Raw genomic sequence first — 19,062 nt, 5'->3', positions numbered from 1 at the left:
CTCCGGAAACCAAATATCTGAGGCGTGATCGGTGTCTGTTGCCCAGAGAATCCAGGAAGAAGGACACAATCGCTGCCCCTTCAAAGAGCTGAGAGGCTGTCCCAGAGCCAGTCAGCATGGCATTTCCTGAAAGGGCGGCCCCGGAGCACAGAACCGGGAGCAGGGCAGGGATGGGAGGGAGTGGAGCTGACCGAAACACAGGTTTCCGCTCAGGGTCAAAACACGAGGCCACCAAGAGGTGTGTGCCCTACCTCGGGGCAGCGTGGGCCGTGGAGGGGCCCGTTGGCAGGGAGAGAGTGACAGAACTCAGGAGACCCGATGACTCTCAGGAGTAGCGCTTTCCTAGAGCAGACAGGGAAGACTGCTCCAGCCAAGCGACGTCTCTGCCCCGGAAGGGACCTCTGGGTCTCCCTGGCTGACAGTTTGGGGTCAGGGCTGCCGGGGGTGCCGGCACCCTGGCAGCTTTACGGTGTGCATGGTGTGTGTTTGTGGGTCTGTCCCCTGCTCCACACAGCGGGGGGGGGGGGGGGGGGGGTGCTCCTGAAGGGCCCAGGGCCCAGGTCTCATTTACTCCCGCGCCCCCAGCACAGGGCCTAACCCAGAGCAGGGGCTCAGCGGACTTTGTCCCATGAATGGATAAAAGAGAAAAAACTGAAAGAGAATAAAGAGATAAAGTGATACACCAGCCATCTGTTACTCACAAATGTCTGCAGGTGCTACTCTAGGGCAGACGCGAGATACTAGCGATGCAAAGACGAGCCAGACACAGCCCCCAGGCCAGCAGGAGAGGCAGGTCATTACCAAATGCCAGGACAACTGCAGACGTTGTGGGGCTAGCACGGAACCTGTCGGGGAGAGAGGCAGGAGTGGGAGTCCTTGTTTTGAGAATGCCTTGTCTCCTGCAGATTCTTCGTAAGAATAATGAACCTTTCAAAGATGGTTTCCTTGGCCCTCCCCCTCCGGTAGCTGCATTTCTTATCCTGCCTTGGGAGCTTTGTTTGTGCCTGGGAAATGCGGGCTCCTGTGCGAGGCCCACGGGGGCCCAGAGGAGGAGAGCGAAGCCACCAAATTACCATGTCCGCTGTCTCCCCAGCCTTCTGCCAGAGCCCCCCGAGGTGCAGTCGGCCTGGGCCCTGGCTCAGCCCCCTCCCGCCCATCTTTGTTCCAAGTGAGTTTGCTCCATCCCTTCTACCCATTAAGATGTCGAGGGGCCCATGTTTCAGTCCTGGACCTGCTATTCATCAGCTGTATGGCTATGGGAGAGTCACTTGCCCACTCTGAGCCAGTTTCGCATCACAGAGTAACACAACTGGACTAGATCGTTGAGTCCCTCTTTGGAAGTAACATGTACTAAACACCCATATATTCCAGGGGTCACGCCAGGAGTGTTCCCACGAACTAATCCTCCCTAGAAGGTGAGCACTGTAATCCCCACCTTATAGATTATGGATGCTGAGGTATAAAGGCCGGCATGCCTGTGATGACACCCTGTGGGCTAGAAAGATGTTGGGTCGTCATGCAGACCCAGCTCTTCTGGCCCCTGACCCAATCCACGCACTCCTCACCCCTGACCTGTGGGCTGCTCTTTACATGATAAGAAATGATCTATGTTAAAGCACCTGGCACCCAGCCTGCCACATGCTTACTGCTTAGAAGATAGGGGTTTCTTTCTTCCACAAGCCTTTTCTAAGCTGTGGAGGCAGGGGATTCACGGAGAGAGCCCATAGGTCCTTGATTTTTGAACAGGGCCCTACTTAGAGCACTGCCCCGGTTCTGGGCTACTTTGATGGTGCATCAGGAGACAGTCTGGGGGGGAAAAAAAAAGAGAAAACCACACGGGTGGATTATGGGATTAGAATTGTGTGCAAGGGTAGAAATCCAGCAGGAGGGAAGGAAGCGCTTTTTCCAAATAGTCTCTGGCAGGGCTCGCTAATCCTGTTTCCAGACTCTGATAAAGCATAGATCCAAGGCCAGTGTGTGTGTGCCCAGGAGGCAATTGCCTGTCTCCATGGTAACAGGAGGAAGGGCAGAAAATCAAGTTACTAAGACTTAGGATGTCTCATATAACCTTGGAACATTAAATTTTGCAAATACGACAGCACCCAGCACAGAAAAGCTCTCATTTATTCATTCATTTGACAAGTATTTAGTTGGGGTATCCCCTGCTGTTTTAGGTACAGACAATATGGTGATATGCAAAGTCGGCATGGTCCTGCCCTCTAAAAGCTTCAGTCTAGTAGGGGAAACATTAATCCAAAAGAATGCGAGTAATCAGCCTTGTGAAGGGGTGGGAAAGACAGTGCAGGGACTAGGAGAGCCTGTAGCTGGTGACCTTGTCCCATCGGCGGGGTCAGGGAAGGCTTCCCTGGGAAAGTACTCCAGTGAGCTGAGACATAAGGGATGAGTACACATTAACCAGGGCAAGAGGGAGCAAGAGAATGTTCTTGGAGGAGACAACAGCACGTGCAAAACTGGAAATGGAAAGAAGCAGGGCGTACTGAGGAACAGAACAAAGTCCTGGGAGCCTGGGGACATAGAGCCAGGAGGGCATTGGGAGCAGGCTGATCAACTAGATGGGGCCATGTAACAGGTTTCACTCTGTCTCTCTCTCTTTTTTTAATGTTTATTAATTTTTGAAAGAGAGAGAGAGACAGAGTGCAAGCAGGGGAGGGGCAGAGAGAGGGAGACAGAATCTGAAGCAGGCTCCAGGCTCCGAGCTGTCAGCACAGAGCCTGACATGGGGCTCAAACTCATGGACCACAAGATCATGACCTGAACCGAAGTCGGACGCTCAACCAACTGAGCCACCCAGGCGCCCCTAACCGGTTTTACTCTTTATGCTGAGTGCAATGAGAGCCGTGAAGAGTTGTAAGCAAAGGGGGTTGATTTTTGGAAAGGTCATTCTGATTTCTGTATGAAGAATGGATTGGAGGAGGAGGAAAGGATACCAGTTAGGAGGCCGTGACCGTGGTCCATGGAAATGATGACACAGCTGGTGGAGGAAAGGGAAGGAGGGAAAGAAGTGGAAAAATTCACGAGACAAATGTTAGGAGCTGGAACAGATGTTTCCTGATGGATTGGGTGAAGGTTTTATGGAAGAAGGAGATATCAAGGATGACGCTGGGTTTCTGGCTGGGGCCGTGAGATGAATGATGAACCAGGTCTCAGGAACAATAATTTGTAAATCTTTCCATTTGACCTTCTTTGTTGCAGGTACTGTGCTGGGCACTGGGGCTGCAGGCCGGGAGAATGGCCCCTGCCTTCAGGGAGCTCACGGGCACACTGGGGGAAACTGACATTAAATGGGGTATCTGTGAATGTGGGAGAGACTGTAAAATGGTGAGGCAAGAGGGAGCTCATTTGGAGAGATGCAACCAGGACCTTGTGAGGAAGTGGGGTCTGAGCCGAGCCGTCAAGGACAGACAGGGCAAAGCGGGTGAAAGGGGACAATCCAGGAGGCAGAAACAAGAAACAAAGCACAGGGGATGCGTAAAACAGCACGGGCTGCCCAGAGGACGGTGCCAGGAGGGTGAGGCTGGAGGGCTGGTCACCCCTCTCCCTGCCTTCCTCCAGGGCTGCCGTGAGGGTCCAGTGAGCTAAAGTAAGGAGGGTGTGAGCATTTAGTAAGCTGTTACTACAGTTCATGGGAATGGACTTAACCACGTGATGCACCACAGCGCTCTACAAATCTGGAGAACTGTGATTTCACATCCCTGCCCAACAGGATCGTCTGATCCTCTGTTGTAAGAGTTCCTGATATTTGTATTGTTATCCCCATTTTATAAGTGGAGAAACTGAGGTCTCTAGTGGTTGAATAATTGCCCAAGATCTCCAAGATCTTGCAGGCAATAAGCAGCACCGAAGCCTCAAGACGAATCCAACAGGTTGTTCTAGTTTCTGAGAGGGGACTCGGGCTGGGAGCCTGAGGGGGTCTGTGGCATGTGTTGTCCTGAGAAGATCTGCAGCTGGCTCAGGGCTCCAGATTTTTGGTTGCGCCGGCGGGGCCATGGCCAAGGACATGCCCATGCCGAGGACAGCTGGCCCGTGGGCTGGCGGGGCTGAATCCGGCCCATCTCACCTTGCCAACCGGCTGAGGGTGCAACTTAGAATCATTCACATGGAAGGCACTGGGCGGGCAGCTTCTGCCAGCCTTACTGGGAATGGTGGGGCATTTTACAGACGGGGAGACTGGCAGGGCACTGTGGAGCCGAGTGATGGCCAGTCAGTGTCAACGAGAGTTTTAGGTTGTCCTTGAGGGTGGCTCTGTCCATAGGAAAACCAACTGAGGCTGCTTTGGTTTCATTTATTATTATTATTTTTTTAAGACTTTATTCTCAAGTAATCTCTTCACCCAACATGGACCTCGAACTCACAACCCCAAGATCAAGGGTCGCGTGCTTCACTGACTGAGCCAGCCAGGTGCCCCAAGGCTGCTTTGGTTTTAAAAATGAATGCTTAATTTATAAAAGTAATGCATTTTAAAAATCTGGTAAAATTCAACAGTCTCTTTTAAGGGGGATTTTATAACCTAATTAATTGGGTTCCCTTAAATAATTTACATTAAATTATAAGTCATTTAAAACAAACTGGGGCGCCTGAGTGGCTCAGTTGGTTAAGCATCTGACCTCGTCTCGGGTCACGATCTCATGATTTGTGGGTTCAAGCCCCACATCAGGCTCTGTGCTGACAGCTCAGAGCCTGGAGCCTGCTTCGGATTCTGTGTCTCCCTCTCTCTCTGCCCCTCCCCAGCTTGCACTCTGTCTCTCTCTCTCAAAAATAAATAAACATTAAAAAATAAATTAAAAATAAATAAATACAATAAAATAAACTTAAAAATATAACTATCGGGTTATCATAAAAGTTCCATCATTGTTTTCAAAATTTGTAAAATTGTCTTCTTTCAACTTAAAATCACAAATCTAAATTAATTACTCCATTATACGTTTTATATTGGAGTCACAAAGCTAATCTGTTAGGTATTCTAATATGCCAAATTATTTGAAACATCACAGATGTGTTCAAAATCAATCTACATAGATTTTTCCTTAGCTTAATACCAAAAAAGGGTAAGATTGTAGATTTATCAGTTTTATCATTTCTAATCTTCATTCTAAACCTTCCCATGAGTCAAGACACTTCCTCAGGAAACAGCTTCACCAACCAAAGCAATCTAGGGTTATACGTGGGGTTAGGTTGCAGGTGGCTAAGAGGCTCTTTCAACAGAAATGTGGGGCTTGGCACGGGGGCCAGGGCCTCAAATACCCAGGGAAGTTCATTTTGCCCACACTGCGGGGCCAGCCCCCTGTTTCGTCTCCATGCCAGCCAGGGACGCCGAGTTTATGTGCTGCCAGTGAGGTAGGTTTTGCAGTGCAAGCCCCTGAGATCAAGTTAAGCCCTGTCACCTCTTGTATCCCCTCCCTCAGCTCTGTCACTGCTTCACAGTAACCTCACCCAGGTTGTTCACTACCTGATGGGATTCATCCAATCCATTTCCTACTTGGTTCCATTCTGAATTAGGTGACTTTTATCTCCTCTCTGGATGTATTTTAAATTTTTATTTATTTAATGTATTAAAATAATATTAAAATAAATAAAATGTATTTATTTTATTTAAATGTTTATTTTTGAAGGAGAGAGAGTGTGAGCGGGGGGAGGGGCAGAGAAAGAGGGAGACACAGAATCCGTAACAGGCTCAAGGCTCTGAGCTGTCAGCACAGAGCCTGACGTGGGGCTCGAACTCACGGACTGTGAGATCATGACCTGAGCCGAAGTTGGACGCTTAACCGACTGAGCCACCCAGGCACCCCAGTATTAGATGTATTTTAATGCCGTCTTTGGAAACTGCGTACTTCGGGTGGCCTTGCCTGACTCCCTCTGCAAACGCTAAGGTCCCACTGCTGACAGCCAGCTGTGTCCAGCTGGCCAAAGCAGCTTTTGGTCTGGGTCATGCTGAGCCAGGGAGCCACCTTGGCCCCTGTCGGTCCACTGTGATGCTCAGAAACATCCAGAGGGATTGATAGAGTCTGCCTAGGATGCTGTGTGCTCTGCTGAGAGACGTAGGTCCCCAGGGAACTCAAGATGCTACATACAGTAAAAAGCTTCTAGACTGGGATGACATATCACAATAAAAATAGTCCCAATATGTGTAGCGTTACTTCTAAATAAATAGAAAAATATTTTTTTTAATTTTTATTTATTTTGAGAGAGAGGGAGAGAGAGAGAGAGAGAGAGAGAGGGAGAGAGGGGGGAGGGGCAGAGAGAGAGAAGAGAGAGAATCCTCAGCAGGCTCTGTCCTGTCAGCGCAGAGCCCAACATGGGGCTCGATCTGATGACCGTGAGATCAAGACCTGAGTCGAAATCCAGAGTCAGTTGCTTAACTAACTGAGCCACTCAGGTGCCCCATAAATAGAAAAATAATTGTAATATTGCATAGTAATGTCGTGGTACAAGGTGCTCGACGTACATGATCTCTAATCATAAACTCCTGAGTAAATATCATTATATCCAATGAAATAGATGACAAACTTGAGGCCCAGAGAGACAAAACCATCAGAAACTAGGGAAGTGGTAGCAAGTAGGGGTCCTACTAAACCAGCTTTAATAAGCAGGTAAGACATAGTCCTAAAAGCTGATGGGAACTGTTAAAATGCTGAAGAGGTTTTAAGCTTAAAGACTTGACTGGCCACAGAGCGTAAAAGAGTAATAATAGCTCCCCTGTACTGAGCAGCCTCTGTGCCCGGCACTACCACGGACAGAGGACAGGCTCCAGGAGCGGAAACACCCAGACTCTAGAGTCCATGGAGGTCCCTCACTTTCCAAATCACGTGCTCCCTCCAGACTTCAGTTTCTTCCTCTGACAAGTAAGGGTAATACAGTCCTCCCCGCATGCTTCACGGGGTCGTCGCGTTGCCGAAACAAGCTATGAGAAGGAGTGATTTGGAAACTGGAATGTGCCGTAGGTGTGCCAGGGTTTGGGACACTGGCTGAGTGCCAAATATCAGCCTGGCCTGCAAGGAAGGAGTGTGTGTTCTAAACTAGACGGGTGGCCTCTGCGTGTGGTCCTGAATGTGTCAGTGATGTCACCTGGCTCTCCGCGATGTGGATGGGCCAAGGGATGAGGAGGGTGTCCACAGTGAGGCCTGGTGAGAAGGTTGGATTCGGCTGCAGGGGAATCAGCCCCAGAGCCTTGGAGTAAGTGAGGGCAAGGGCCCAGGGTCAGTAGAGGGAGCCAGAAGTGGGGATAGAGCGGGGGGAGCAGGGCCATTCACTGCCTGAATGGAGAGTCCCTGCCTCCAAAGGTGGGGGCAATGGCAGTGGCTCAGGCAACAATGTGGTGCATCGCCTGTAGAGAATTTAAATGCAGTTAGAAAACCAATTAAAAGCCACTCTGCTTTTTATTATCACCTTGCGTAGGCTATTCTAAACTATGTTAATGAGAAAATACTTTCCCCTTAGTAGGAAGAGGTGTTAGAGGGACATTCTCCTGCCCTCTTTCTTTTGTGTGTGTATATATATATATATATATATATATAAAATGTTTATTTATGTTTGAGGAGGGGAGGGGCAGAGAGAGAGGGAGACACAGAATCCTAAGCAGGCTCCAGGCTCCGAGCTGTCAACACAGAGCCCGACGCGGGGCTCGAACTCGTAAATCGTGACATCATGACCTGAGCCGGAAGTTGGATGCTTAACACTGAGCCACCCAGGCACCCCTATCCTGCCCTTTGTATTATCCCTCTCCACAGCCAGTCCTTAACAAAGGATTTGGGGGCGGGGGGTAGCAAAGGCCCTGAGAAGAGGGAAAGCCTACTGGCCTCTAGGGTCATCTGAGTGGATGGCTAAGACGGGCTCGCAGGAGGGCCCAGCTATCATGGAGGAAGGGAGAGCGACCTGGGTGGAGTGTGGGGTGGACAGGCTGCTGGGATGCCCACAGCCACAGGAGGACTCTGAGCCCTCTGCTGTACTGCCCTCGTCAGCTGGGTGCCCCCCGCTGTGCCACGCGCAGGTTATAATCAATTGGCAAGCACATTGAATGACTGATTCCTGAGCCTGCCCCTCCCCCCACTCCACGTTCTGTACTAAGAACATGGACATCAGATTCTCCTCTTGGCTCTCCAGGAAGAGTTCCCTTCCCAGGCTCCTCTAGGCCGAGACTTATCAGGCAATCTGTGCTCTGCCCAATCCTTGGCCTGAGCGTTGGCCCTCACAGTGACTACCTCTCTCTCCTCTGCAGGAGCCAGGTTGAACTCACCAGTGATTCACGTAAGAATCGAGGTCCTGTAGCCACAGAGCCAGACAAGGATCAAAGTCCTATGGGCCCAGGGCCTCTGAAAGATCAAGGTCCTGTGATCCAAGATCGTCCAAAAGATCAAGGCCCTATGGTCCCAGAGCCTCTGAAGGGTCAAGCTCCTGTGGTCTCGGGGCCTCTGAAAGATCTAGGTCCTGTGAGCCCCGCTCCAGTTAAGGATCAAGATCACGTGGCCCCTGAGCCTTTAAAGAATGAAGGGTCTGTGATCACAGCACCAGTAAAGGAACAAGGTTCCTTGGTCCCGGTGCCTCCAAAGAATCAAAGTCCTGTGGCTCCAGAAATAGTTAAGGATCAAGGTGCCATGGTACCAGAGCCTCCAAAGGATCAAGGGCCCATGGTCCCAGCGCCTGTCAAAGATCAAAGCCCCGTGGTCCCTGAGCCTGTGGATCAAGGTCCCATGGTCTCAGCACCTGGCAAAGATCAAGGTCCTATGGTTCCAGAGCATCTGAAGGATCAAAGTGCCACGGTCATAGCACCTATAAAGAATGAAAGTCCTGTGCTCTCTGAGCCTGTAAAGAATCAAGGTTTAGTGGTTCTGGAGCCAGCCAAGGATCAAGGTGGAGTGGCCCCAGAGATTCTGAAGGATCACGATTCTGTGGTTGAGGCACATGTAAAGAATCAAGGTCCTGTGGTCCCAGCACTAGTCAAGGATCAAGGTCCCATGGTCCCAGAGCCTCCAAAGAATCAAGATCCCGTGGTCCCTGAGCCTGTGAAGAATCAAGTTCCCATAATCCCAGTGCCTCTGAAAGATCAAGACCTTCTGGTGTCACCACCAGCAAAGGACCAAGGTCCTGTGGTCCCTGAACCTCTGAAGACTCAAGGTCCCAAGGGCCCTCAGCTGCCCACTGTCTCACCTCCACCCCCAGTCATGATCCCAACTGTTCCCCACGCGGAGTATGTTGAGAGTTCCCCTTGATACTCACCCCTCGACACGCCAAGGAAGGATCTGGCGGTGGAAGTGCTCCCTCCCAGGGGCAGCGAAGACACATATTTAATCTGCATGAAACACGCACTGTATAGTCTTGCTGGGATCTAATAAAGCTGGTCCCTGTGGCGCAGTAGTGTCTCTGGCTCTACTTGAGTGTGTGCGTGTGCGTGTGTGTGTGTGCGTGCGTGCATGCACGCACGTGCGTGCCATGCACATTTACAAGAGGGCACGCGGGACTCTGCACGTATCCATCTGGGGCACATGAGTCTGAGAAACCCCCAGCTCTGAGAGTAGATAGTGTAAGATGGGAGGGGGTGGGAGTTGTTAGGAGATGGAGGGCAGGATCCCATGATGAGGATGTGGGGCAGAACAATCCTGTGTCTCTCCTCCACTCTCACTCCCACGGCGCCTCACTTCTGACACCATACGTAAAGCAATTAGCCGACACCAGCTGGGTGTCCTGCGATGCGACTCAATTCTGACAGTATCCACCTGGGGATAGCGTCAGACCCCACAGGTTTTAAGGACTCAGCCCCACACGATTGCCCCCAGGCCCCCATTGCAGATGCCACTTGAAATCCCAGGCTGTAATTTATACTTCTGACTGCAGGATATCAATTGGGATCTCCACAACCCCCTACTGGGGTTCAAAAATTTGCTAGAATGTCTCACAGAACTCAGGGCAACACTTACTTCCGTTTACCGGTTTATCATTAAAGAATAAAGGCTATAGATGAACATCCAGATGGAAGAGATGGAAGAGAAGGGGGAAGAGGCGTGAAGTTTCCATGCCGTCACCAGGCTCACCACCCTCTCAGTACCTCCAGCAACCCAGAAGCTCTTAGGCATGGTCAATTATTAACTCAATATCCAGCCCCTCTCCCATTCCCAGAAGATAGGGGTAGGACTTAAAGTTTGAGCTTCTAATCATAGCTTAGTCTTTCTGGCGACCAGCACCCAACTGGAAGCTATCCAGGAGACTACCAAGAGCTGCCTCATTAAAACAAAGGACAGTCCTATCATCTAGGGAATTCCAAGAGTTTTAGGAGCTCTGTGCCAGGAACCGGGGAGGGAGACCAATGCGTTTATTTCCTATTACCTCACAGGTTGGGTCCCATGAACGCCTAGGAACAGGTACCAAACCACAGCAGGCTGAGCCCCATATTGGTCAGAGTTAAAGCCCAAAGAGGAGAGAAGGACAGGAACCCAGCGGGTCCAAGGTAATTCTGGGTGACTGTTTTTCATCAAGGGCTCAGGCCTAAAGCTCATCCAGAGGACATGCTTCTTGAGCAGACCAGGCCTCTAATCAGAAGAGTCCCAGGACACTCATGAGGGTAGAACCTAACATCTGCTGATCCCCATTCAGTCTCCAGGACAGCTCGGCCAAGACTTCTAAAACAATGCCTGAGGACCCTTGTACATTTTCAAGTCTGTTTTCCTTAGCACCCACTTTATCTCGCTCATTGCTGGGCGTTGAAGTCACATTGGCAAAGAAGCCTCAGTCTTGCGGCAATAAAACGTGGTGTGGGATGAGGCCCCGGGAGAACTGAAGGGGTGGCTTTGAGAGGACAATGAAGAGAGAATCCTTGGTGGGGGCAGCCAGGAAGGCTTCTCGGAGAAAGTGGCCATGGAGTACAGACAGCTTGGGCAGGGGCTATGAAGGGTGTGGGTACAAGGCTGGGGTAAGCCCCTTCTGGAAGTCCTTGAATGAAAGGAGCCGTATTTGCATGAGAGCTTGACCAAGGTGTGTGGCAGGTCTCTGGGGCAGAAGACGGGGACCAGGCTGAGGTGACCAGTTCTCTGAGCCTGAGGGCCTGAGGGAGGGCGGGGGGGGTGGGGGGGAAGAATGCTGGGGGACTGCCAGCAGGGCTGAAGCTCCACCTTGGTCAGAGATGATTCCTGTGAAGACAGCCCCCCTGTAATGGCCACAATAGGCTCAGAGTCCTCAGGATCCTGGGGGCATCAGGGGAGCTCCGCCCATTGCCCCCACCAAAGCTAAGGAGCACTCGAACCCCTTTAGGGCCTTTAAGACCCATTATGGACACATAACCCCTTTTAAAGTTCTCTTTTTTTAACAGTTTTTTAAAGTTTATTTATTTATTTTGAGAGAGAGAGAGATTGTGAGCAGGGGAGGGACAGAGAGAGGGAGAAAGAATCCCAAGCAAGCCCCAGTCAGTGCAGAACCCGATATGTGGCTCCAAGCCATGAACTGTGAGATCATGACTTGAGCTGAAATCAACAGTCAGATGCTTTACCTACTGAGTCACCCAGGTGTCCCTTGAAGATCTCTTTTTTTTATTATTATTATTTTATTTTTCATTATTTTTTAAATATAATTTATTGTCAAGTTAGCTAACATACCGTGTATACAGTGTGCTCTTGGCTTTGGGAATAGATTCCCGTGATTCATCACTTACATACAACAGTTTTTTTTTTAATATTTATTTATTTTTGAGAGAGAGAGAGAGAGAGAGACAGAGCATGAGCAGGGGAGGGGCAGAGAGAGAGGGAGACACAGAATCCGAAGCAGGCTCCGGGCTCCGAGCTGTCAGCCCAGAGCCCGACAAGGGCTCAAACCCAAGAACTTCGAGATCATGACCTCGGCCGAGGTCGGATGCTCAACCGGCTGAGCCACCCAGGTGCCCCCCATACAACAGTTTTTAAACGGCTCCTTTTAAGGTAGCTCAGCTTGGTTGTTAGAAACCATCACAGGAAGTGCTGATGACTTCCGAAGAGTCAGTTTTTTGGCCCCAAGCCTACCTCCTCACTCCACTCGGGGCCAGGCCAATGACAGCACCATCTCTGAGGCGCAGAATATCCAGGAGCAGATGTCCAGGAGGCCCCTGGCTACCAGGGCTCCATCTCTGAAGGAACAGCTGCCTGAGAGTGAGCCCCACATGGGGGGAGGCTGAGCTCTCCCAGTGATAGTGTCACAATGGAAGAGAAGGGGGCCCAGTTCAAAGCTCTGGAGACTTTCAAAAGGGAGGATGAGAGGTGCACAGAGGACGCTGAGAAGGCTGGCCCAAAGCTGTAAGAAGACCCCAGGGGCCTTTGGTGCCAGGCCCGTGACGCCCAGTGTCAAAGGCCGAGAGATAGTGCAGATGGGGACACAGCAGCAGCTGCCGGGTCTGGCAGCTTCGGCTTTCGAGCTGGTGGACCTGGGCCCCAGCCCAGCACCAGCCACCTCAGTTTCCTCCCTTGCAAACCCCTCTGACTGGAGATCCTGAGGCAGAAACCCTCCAGCCCAGGGCACCTCCAGCTCTGCATGGGAAGAGGGCCCAGTGAGGGAGGTGATGGCCAAGGCCTCCCATCCAGGGCTGAGGCGGGGAGAGGCGGGAAATGAACTGGACTCTCGCGGCCCTTCTTAGAAGCAGACTTCATTCCAGGCCTGGTCCTTCCCAGCTGCAGCCATTTCCCCTCCCCGCCCTCCCCCAGCACCTCCAGCCCCCCTTCTCCCTCCTGCTGCTGCACCTCCAATCCAGACGAAGGACCCCGCTGCCTGCCACTCTGCCGGCACTGACACCACGGCCCCCAAGGGCCTGGCTGAGGGGGCCAGGAGGGATAGGGATGGTTGGGTGCTCTCTGCAAGGGGAGTCTCTGGTTCCGGTCCAGGGCCAAACCCAGGGCGGCCTGCGTCTGAGCCCGGATGGATCCGAGACTCAGGCCCGAGGATGCCCAAACTCAGCCGAAGGATCCCCCAGCCCAGCTGGGAACCTACCAGCCAGGATCCCACCCTGCCCTGGGATGAGAATCACTGAGCCCTGGCCCCAGCTCGCTGCCTTCCACGTGTCCCCTGCAGCCTGGCCAGCGGGCGGGACATGCTGGGGCGCGGATGGGAGGAGGGACCCTCGGGGACCTTGAGGCCAGTGAGCACAGACCCCGCCCTGGCCAGTCTTGGATACCCTCTAGGGAGTGGGCCGAGGCCTTTCTGGAGCCCCACATGGCTAATCCTGGGACAGGCCAGGATTTTACTCCTACCGGGAAGTGAATCCCCTCTTTAATACCTGCTTTGTGCCACACCATCCCCCAGGCAGGAGCAGGAAGGGGGTGACTGGCAGATGGGTTGTAGGCTACACGGACCAGGTTGCTGAGGCTGTACCATCGGTAGTCTTTATCACGGCCAGAACTGGTCATCTAGAGGAAGGGGATGGGGAATGGACCCCAATAGACCCACGTCTCAGTCAGAAATGTGGAAATCTTCGGGGTTTTTTGCACCAATTTCCAACCTTCCATTTCCAATCCACCATTAAGACCTGTCCACTCGACCTGCTAAATAAATAGGGAATCTGCCCTCTTTCTCTATGGCCATCCCCTTTTTACCTCACACGTATCCCAATTTGTAATCCCATATTACATCATGACGCTCAGGGCATGAGAAATGTGCATTTCTTTATTTTGATAAATCACATGAAATCTAGTCGGAGTCCCCTCCACTCACTGCCAGGGTTGGCAGGAACTCTAATGTTGGTCATTTACCAGGAGCCTCCCCCTGTCCCTGGGGCTAGTCACAGTTCCACGAGGCTCAGGCCATCCTGAGAAGAAGACACACAAATCACCACGACAGCTTCCCGGAGCCCAAGCCAGGGGGGCACTTGGTGGCCCCAGGGCCCCTACACCATGCTTAGTGGGGAGCTCCCAAAGTCTGCGCAGGTTGGGTGGTGTTTATGCCATTTCTCCAGGCACCCCTGTAACCCATCCCTCAGAGGCCCCACAATCCAGCTCCCCAGTTCCCTGACCTTTCTACACAACCCCCCCCGCCCCCCCCGCCATTTCCCAAGTCAGGCCACTCTACCTTCTCATCCATCAAAACTCCTATGCTTTATTCCCCTCTCCTCTGAAAGCCGGTCACTTTAAATCCTCAGTGGGCTTAGACCTGACTCTTGGAGGGCATCTTACACTCCCACCAGCAATGTATGAGGCTTCCAATTTCTCCCCATTCTTGTCAACCCTTGTTATCGTCCCTTTTTTCTTGTTTTTAGTAGAGCAGTGATGTCTTTGCTTATTGCAAATCCACCATTTTTTCTTGCACGCCCAATAGATAACTTAAGGACTACGTGTTGAGCGGATGTATAGGAATCCAGGAAACAGCGGGTTTGGGCAGGAGGAGGAACTCAGTTTGGTACGTGTCGAGTGGGAGACACCTGTGGGACAGCCACAGACAGGTGTCTAGGAGAATTCTGGATATAGTGGTCTCTGCCTTGGACAGTGGTCTGGAATGAAAGCAGAGATGGGGACCTCACTGAAATTTAGATCTCACCAGCCCTGGGAAGATATGTGAGTTCACAAGGGAGGGTGCAGGGGCAATGGGTAAAAAGTCAATACATGTTGAAGTTTTGTGATGGGAGTTCATTACACTATTTTCTCAGCTTCCATGTGTGTTTGAAATTTTCCATATTTCCAAACTAGTTATTTATTTTTTTAAATGTTTGTTTTATTTTTGAGAGAGACTGAGAGCGGGGGGGGGGGGGGGCAGAGAGAGGGTGACAAAGAATCCCAAGCAGGCTCCACATTGTCAGAACAGAGCCCAAGGCGGGGCTCGAACTCGCAAACTATGAGATCGTGACCCGAGCCAAGATGAAGAGTCGGACGCTTAACCGGCTGAGCCAGGTACCCAGGTGCCCCCAAAATAATTGTTTAAAAGCCCCATTGCACTAGCCATAAAGAGGTCACCGGTGAACTTGACAAGTGCAGCATCTGTGGAGTAGAGGAGACAGGAGCCTGATTCTAGAAAATGAGGGCAGAAAAAGGAGAGAAATGGAGTGTTTTCACACCTGATGCATGACTCACTGACATCCCAGTTAGCACTCACTGAGCATATATACCCCAATCTGAGAAACGAGACGATTATGGGTGAGAGTCATTAATTACTTTATAGTTGCTGGTGCCTCCCACACAGGGACCATTCTCAGCAAGGCCCAGCAACAAGCCAAGAGCTCTTCCTCAAAAGGAAGAAAATTGCCCACCAAGGAGTGCCCAGATTGGCTCCTAAATCCTAGATGCTCCATTGTGGTTCTTCTCTCAGGGTTGGCCATGAGCTCAAACGTCACCCTCAACCACTGCAGGCACCTGAATCCCTTTGGGGTCATCGGTGCTTTGGGAAGAGCTGCCTGCCCTTCGGCCTGGACCCCCTGGAACCCTTCTCTTGCTCTGGGCTCCTCTCAAAGCGGAGAGCCTCACAGGCTGCTCAGGACATGCATCAGAGCAGCATACCTAACTGCGATGTAGATTGCCTCCCCTATACACAGAAGCCCAACAAGGGTCCTTTCTTACTGCTACCAAGGGGACAAGAGCACAGCAAGTTCTTTCACTTGGCAGGATGTGATGGTTAATTATATGTGTCAGCCGACGGGGCCACAGGATGCCAGGATCCTTGGTCACACACGATTCTGGGTGTGTCTGTGAGGGATGAGGTTAACAATTGAATCCATGGACTGAGCAAAGCAGATCGCCTCCCTGATGCGGGTGGGCCTCATCTAATCCATCGAAGGCTTGAACAGAACAAAAGGCCGAGTGAAGGAGAATTTGCTCTCTGCCTGTCTTCGAGCTGGGGCATCGGTCTTCTCCTGCCTCCCGACTAGAACTTACACCATCAGCTCGCTTTCTTCTCAGGCCTTCGAACTTGGACTGGAACTACATCACTGACTTTCCTAGATCTGCAGGTTGCCAACTCCAGGTCTTGGGCAGATCTCCATAACTGTGTGAGCCAACTCCTTATAACAAATCTCCTTATATCTATATCTATCTATATACATGTATATCTATATCATGCATATCTGTATCTTCTATTAATTCTTGTTTCTTTGGAGAATCCTAATACCAATCCTGACCACTGAACACCCAGAAACTTCCTCAGGTGGCAGGCCTCTATGTTCATATGGGATTTATCTCCCACACTCAGCATATTTGTATCTTATCAATGCATCTAAAGTACTTGCTACTTTCCACTCTCCAAATCCTAGGAACACGTTGTCCTCGATGCAGTGGACAAGTATGATGCCCTGTAATTTGAGAGGATGATCAAATCCATTGATTGGAATATTACTCGGCAATCAAAAAGAATGAAATCTTGCCATTTGCAACAATGCGGATGGAACTAGAGGGTATTATGCTAAGCGAAATAAGTCAGTCATAGAGAGATATCGTACGATTTCACTCATATGTGGAATTTAAGAAACAAAACAGATGAACACAGGGGAAGGGAAGCTAAAGTAAGATAAAAGCAGAGAGGGAGGCAAACCGTAAGAGACTCTTAAATACAGAGAACAAACTGAGGGTTGCTGGAGGGATACTGGGGGGATGGGCTAAATGGGTGACGGGCATTAGGGAGGGCACCTGGGGAGAGCACTGGGTGTTGTCCGTAAGTAATGGATCACTAAATTCTACTCCTAAAATCATTACTACACTATACGTTAACTAACTTGGATTTAAATTAAAAAAGAAAGAGAGAAAAAAATTCTTCTGGGGTACCTGGGTGGCTTAGTCGGTTAAGCACCCACGGATTCAAACCCCGTAGGTTCAAGCCCGGCATCGGGCTCTGCACTGACAGCACGGAGCCTGTTTGGGATTTTCTCTCCCTCTCTCTGCCCACCCCCCGCTCGTGCTCTCTCCCTCTCTTCTCTCAAAAGCAATAAGTACACTTTTAAGAAATAAAAAATTAAAAAAAGGCTTCTGTCAGGTAAAAAAAAAAAAAAATATCCCCATGGACTAACTCGTAGCAGAGAACCAGCAACTTCACAGGCTTCAAGAGAAGTTGCGAGAAGAGAAGTTGCAAGAGCGGTCTGTACTGCTCTCTCTCCGCCAAGAGAAAGCACACTACTTCCGCCATTCTCCATAGAGGAAGAGGAAAGAAGTTACTTGCCGATACATAGTTTCACATCAAGTGGCTTAAAACATGCACATTTGCTCCCACAACAAAAGCCACGCCTAGAATAGCGACTGCAAGGGGCATCCTCATCCGAGTAAGCCCGTGATCACTCCCTGTCATTCTCAGAGACCTGTGCCTTCTGCACAGGCCAGAGAGGTGAGCTATGCGGCCCGCGGTAGAAGCCACCCCTGCAGCTTTCAGGTCTTTGAGGAGGGCACGAATTTCTGTGATTCTTTCAGAGCTGAACCACTCTTCCGGTTTATTGACTGGTAAGAAGGTGAAGTTCCAGGGCTTCCACTTGTCCCCTTCTACTGTAATGGCCCTCATCCCGTAGGCCTGGAGAGTTACATGTGAATTCCGCCTGTAAATTTCAACTATACACCCTGAAACTGAGGAAATCATTTCAGGATGAGTCCAGGGTCTCATGCCTGGGGCGCAGCATGCCTGGACTCAGGTCAAAACTCCAATTATCACCTGATCCGCCGGAGCCTCTGCACAGTGGTTCTCTGTGTCCTCGGAAATTAGCATTAAATAGACTCAAGGTCGGCTAATCCCTGAAAAGTCTGTGTATTTTCCCTTCACAGAGCACAGTTCTCTGGCAAATGGCCCAGGAAAGATTTGCAGTATGCGTCTGGGGTGCTATTGAAGGGTTTGCTCCGAAGTGTACTGGCCTCTCTTCCATTCAAGGGGCTTTGGGTGAGGGAACTGAGGTTCTCTTTCATAGTGGCTCAAGTGGGGGCTTCCATTGCCCAACATGGAAGGTTTTGTTCGCTTATTGCTTTGCTGTTTCTGTCATACAGATTAAGGAGGGTTTAGAGGCTGCCTGTTGGTCCTATTTGGTCTTTGAACAATTAGCCTCTGCTAAAGATAAAGATAAAGATGTAAGTTAAACCATTCTGATTACCACCTGATGTCTGATGTCCCAGGCCAAGTGCTGCCGTGTGTGCTCTGCTCCTCCGGGATCCCAGCACTTCCACTAAAATTATAGAGCCGATTTCTGTAGCAGCCTCTTCCACTGGCATCCCTAGCCTGCAGAGAACGAGTAGTACATCCTGTTTCAAAGACATTCCCGTCACTAATGGAGTTCGCAATATCTTGGTGAAGGGAGTTTCCTGGAGGTTCTAGAAAAGGAAGTTGGGGAGGGTGGAACTTGGCTAGGGGGCAGGTGAGTGGGTCACGCAGGGTAAACCCACCTCAATATTCCTCCCTTCCTTAGTGTCCGGGTTCTTTCCCCTATTTTAAAGCAAGAAAGTCCTGGCATTTCAACATCAATGAGGCATAGTTCATAGTTCCCTATCGAATCCGAGGTTCGGTCAACCCAAAAGCTAAGCCAACAATGAAAACCGCCCCTCACTGCGCAAAGTGGCACACTAAATCTAGGATCTCAGGTCAATGTATCCTGTGTTATAAATAAATTCGGGGGCGCCTGAGTGGTTCAGTCGGTTGGGCATCCAACTGGATTTCGGCTCAGGTCATATCACGGTTCGTGGGTTCGAGCCTTGGGTCCGGCTCTGTGCTGACAGTGCAGAGCCTGCTCGGGATTCTTGCTCTCCCTCTCTCTCTGCCCCTCCCACCAAATAAATAAACACACACATGCATACATAAATAAACAAACAAATTTAGACCAATGCAATTATGTTCCTCTCTCTGTGGACTAGCACCCACAGTAAACATTCGCATGTTTTCCAGATTTTGTGCTAATGTAAATTAGCAAAACCTTGTGATTCTTTTGATGTGTATGCTTCCTCCTTCCAGATCTGACTCCGGAACTAGCGCCCCCGAGTCAGGCAAGCACAGAACTCCAGTTCTGGGACTGGAAACAATGGGAGTGAGGCATGAAGAGAACCAGCCACACCCCGGGTGGTGGATTGAAAACATGCCCACGCCATTTTGCTGCTCCTTCCATCGCGAGATGGAGTCTATTCCTTGCCCCTGGAATCTCAGCACACCTCATGACTTGCT

The 19,062-nt window shown here is 50.7% G+C and overlaps 1 protein-coding gene across 1 annotated transcript in view; it reads left to right on the top strand.

The window, feature by feature from the left end:
* The window catches only part of MAP6 (microtubule associated protein 6), a 76,723-nt gene extending 67,357 nt beyond the window's left edge, over positions 1 to 9,366 (top strand). Inside the window, exon 4 of the mRNA XM_015073895.3 lies at positions 8,234 to 9,366. Within this exon, the coding sequence (XP_014929381.3) occupies positions 8,234 to 9,224 (991 nt within the window). The 3' untranslated portion in view covers positions 9,225 to 9,366. The remainder of the gene's footprint in view (positions 1 to 8,233) is intronic.
* Positions 9,367 to 19,062: the final 9,696 nt, after the last annotated feature.

Source organism: Acinonyx jubatus, chromosome D1, assembly GCF_027475565.1.
Source record: "Acinonyx jubatus isolate Ajub_Pintada_27869175 chromosome D1, VMU_Ajub_asm_v1.0, whole genome shotgun sequence".
NCBI classification, from domain to species: domain Eukaryota; kingdom Metazoa; phylum Chordata; class Mammalia; order Carnivora; family Felidae; genus Acinonyx; species Acinonyx jubatus.
This window is presented reverse-complemented; position numbering and strand designations above follow the sequence as displayed.